The 3,762-nt window shown below is 50.9% G+C and overlaps 1 protein-coding gene across 1 annotated transcript; it reads right to left on the reverse strand.

The window, feature by feature from the left end:
• Positions 1-2,151: 2,151 nt before the first annotated feature.
• LOC135877827 (olfactory receptor 9G4-like) lies at positions 2,152-3,132 on the reverse strand. The gene is given in 1 exon segment (XM_065403370.1): positions 2,152-3,132. A coding segment is annotated over 1 exon segment (981 nt).
• Between the last annotated feature and the right edge of the window lie 630 nt (positions 3,133-3,762).

Here is a 3,762-nt window from a genome sequence, read left to right on the forward strand (position 1 = left end):
ATGGAGTGGGGGCACAGACAGATTCCCTTATTGGTAATGGGGGGCACAACTGGAAAAGTTTGCGCAACACTGTGGTATATAATCCCTTACATGGGACCTTTGAGATGAATATCACGACAACAGTGTGTGAGGTGTGCTGAGTTGGTCAGGCCAGCTGAATTTTACTTTTACATATCAGGGAGCCAATTGCCAACTGGCATTGGAGTGTTCCTAGGGTTACAGTTTGATAGGGTATGGCAGCAGAGAGACTGTCCCGGGGGTATACCAGAGCGGAAGTGTCTAGATTGGAGCATCCAGTAACAGCAGGTAGGGTTGCCAATTTTGGTTGGGCGTATTCCTGGAAGTTTCATCACGTGACATAATATTTAATTAAAAGATTCATCTGGAGACTCCAGGATAATCCTGGAGGGGTGGCAACCCTAACAGCAGGAGACTGGGAGAGGCACAGAAAGGCAGGATACAGGCCTGCACAGAGCCTGTGAGGAAGCAATAGAGACTGAGGGAGGAGGCCCTGCAGCCAGAGTGGAATAAGAAGGGGGCTGTAGGGCAGCTCCCCCACATGGTTCTCAAGGGGGCAGCAACCTGAAAAACTATGGCAGCTCCCGGCACCCCATATACCTCATTCCCTCAGAGCCTGGGGAAGGGATCTGTGTGGCTTGCCTGGATGTTAGGCTCAAAGGGAAGGAGCTACAGTGCTTGCAAAGGGCAGGTGTAGGAAGTACATCATGGGGGCTGCGGGGTTGGGGCTGGTGGCCTAATTATTGTGCACAGGGGGAAAAACCTGCAAGCACAAAACAGGAGGGAACTGCTTCCTTCAGGCCCCACCGTGGAGGGGACCCCAAGTGTTGCCAGCCTCCCGTGTGCAAAAATCATGAGTCAGATTCCCCCCTGTGATGGATTCTTAAGGCACAAGCTATGTTGGCTGTCTCAGGTTTTCATACAAAGGCTAAAAATCCCTCTAGTCTGGGATCATCACTTCCCACAGTTCAGTCCTTGTTCCTCAGGTATTTCCAGGTGTGTTGTTGTAGGGAAAGTGAGATACCAATCATGAGTCAGATTCCCCCCTGTGATGGATTCTTAAGGCACAAGCTATCTTGGCTGTCTCAGGTTTTCATACAAAGGCTAAAAATCCCTCTAGTCTGGGATCATCACTTCCCACAGTTCAGTCCTTGTTCCTCAGGTATTTCCAGGTGTGTTGTTGTAGGGAAAGTGAGATACCATCATGATGTCATTGTCCCCCTTTTATATCTTCTTCCCACTTGCTGGAAAGCTCTTTTGCCATGACCTGGGTCAAACAGTTCCCATTGAGAGGTTTCTATCGTACACAGTTCCTTGGGTAATCCTTGTGCTTGTGTGCATCTCTTCAATAAGCCATTAACATTGTTTGGCCTTTTTACTGTTGTACCTGAAAGGCTGCTTGTGGGTGTTTTCAACCTTACAACATGTTTCAGTAACACATAGAATCATAGAATATCAGGGTTGGAAGGGACCTCAGGAGGTCATCTAGTCCAACCCCCTGCTCAAAGCAGGACCTAATCCCCAACTAAATCATCCCAGCCAGGGCTTTGTCAAGCCTGACCTTAAAAACCTCTAAGGAAGGAGATTCCACCACCTCCCTAGGTAACCCATTTCAGTGCTTCACCACACTCCTAGTGAAAAAGTTTTTCCTAATATCCAACCTAAATCTCCCCCGCTGTGACTTGAGACCATTACTCCTTGTTCTATCATCTGGTACCACTGAGAACAGTCTAGATCCATCCTCTTTGGAACCCCCTTTCAGGTAGTTGAAAGCAGCTATCAAATCACCCCTCATTCTTCTCTTCTGCAGACTAAACACTCTCAGTTCCCTCAGCCTCTCCTCATAAGTCAGGAATGACAGAACCAAGCAGTTGGACTAGTTGCATCAAGGCATGTTTATTATTCTCTTGTCTCTGTGTTGCTGTCCTACTATTACTTGTTCCATGCTTCTGCTCGTGGCAAGGTGTGGGCTGGGAACTGGGCAAGGAGCTGTCCATGGGAGCACACAGGATGGTAGAGTTCCCACTGCCAGAGACCTGGGGTCGCCAGTTCAGCCTCCTTGAGTGGGGCAAGTCCCTCATGCCTAAATCAATAACTAAGGACACTGCAGAGAACTCTGACTCATCTGTGTATTCAGACCCGCCTTTGCTGCCGCCATTCACTTGCATGCTGTGGCTCTCCCAAAGGCTTTCTCAGTGCCTCCTTCACATCCTTGCTGCGCAGGCTGTAGATCACGGGGTTGACCAGAGGGTTGACCACAGTGTAAAACAAAGCACCCACCTTGTCCCACTCTGGAGTATGCTGGGAGCTGGGCCGTGCGTACATGAAAAGGATGGAGCCATAGAAGAGGGTGACAGAGACTAGATGGGCAGAGCAGGTGGAGAAGGCCTTGCGCTAGCCAGTGGCCGAGCGGATGCGCAAGATGGCCACCCCAATGGCTGTGTAGGAGCCCAGGATGAGAGCGGTGGTGGCCACCACGTTGCAGCCGATAACAGTGGCCAGGATGAGCTCATAGACCTGGGTGTCATCACAAGCCATCTTCACCAGTGGTGGTGCATCACAGAAATAGTGATTGATGGTGTTGTCCCCGCAGAAACGCAGGCGGAAGGTGTTGCCTGTGTGCATGATGGCGTTGGCAAAGCCAGCTGCATAGGAGCTGGCCACTAGCTGGAAGCAGAGCTTCCTGGGCATGGCGGAGGCATAAAGCAGTGGGTTGCAGATGGCCACATAGCGGTCGTAGGCCATGGCAGCCAGCAGGAAGCACTCACTATAGGCCAAGCCAGCGGAGAAGAAGAACTGGGCAGCACAGCCGGCATAGGACATGACCTTGCTCTTGGTGATGCAGTCAGACAGGATCTGAGGGGTGTAGACTGAGGAGTACCGGATATCCAGGAAGGAGAGGCTGCCCACAAAGAAGTACATGGGAGTGTGTAGGCGCGGGTCCAGGAAGATCAATGTCATAAGTCCCAGATTCCCTGCGAGCGTCAGGCTGTAGGAGATGAGGAAGAGCACAAAGAGGGCCACCCGCAGGTGTGGCTCTGTCGTGAAACCCACAAGGATGAACTGTGTCACCAGGGTGCAGTTGCTTCCCTCCTCCGTGGTCTCCATAGGCATTGCCTACTGGGATGGGAAGGCAGAAGCATGTTAATACATGAGCCACTCAAGAAGCCATTCACGATATGCCCATTCCCCATCCCCAGCATGGAACAGAGAGTGGGGTGTGGACTGCAGTGGAGCTACTCCTAAGAGCTGTAGGGTCTGGGTCCAGAGTTTCCATCACAACCCCATATACAGAGAGGCGAGTGCAGGTTAGATGATAGGGCAAGAGACTGAGAGCAAAGAGAGCTGGTTTCAGTTTCTGCCCCGGACTTGCTGTGTCACTTGGGCAAGTCCTGGATTTGCCTCTCAGTGTCTCATTTGCCCCTGTGTAAATTGGGGGTATCAATGCACACCTCCTAGAAGTGTCCAGTTTAATTAATTCATGCTGTAGAGTGCTCTGAAGATATTAAGGCCTTACCACAAATGATGGGGCTTCCCCCACGGCCTACTTCATCTCACTGTTAAGCAATTTTATCTGATAGCCAGCCTAAATCTTCTTAAACTGCTTCCCGCTACTCTTATCTATGGTCCCCCATGTCACCCTCTGCAAAGCCTTACCTTTTTGGCTTTTCCACTCCCTGAGGAGTGCTCAGCCCCCACAACCCCCATGGGAGCTGCAAGTGTTCAGCACCTTTACAAATTCAT

The sequence above is a fragment of the Emys orbicularis genome, chromosome 4 (genome assembly GCF_028017835.1).
Source record: "Emys orbicularis isolate rEmyOrb1 chromosome 4, rEmyOrb1.hap1, whole genome shotgun sequence".
Lineage (NCBI taxonomy): Eukaryota > Metazoa > Chordata > Testudines > Emydidae > Emys > Emys orbicularis.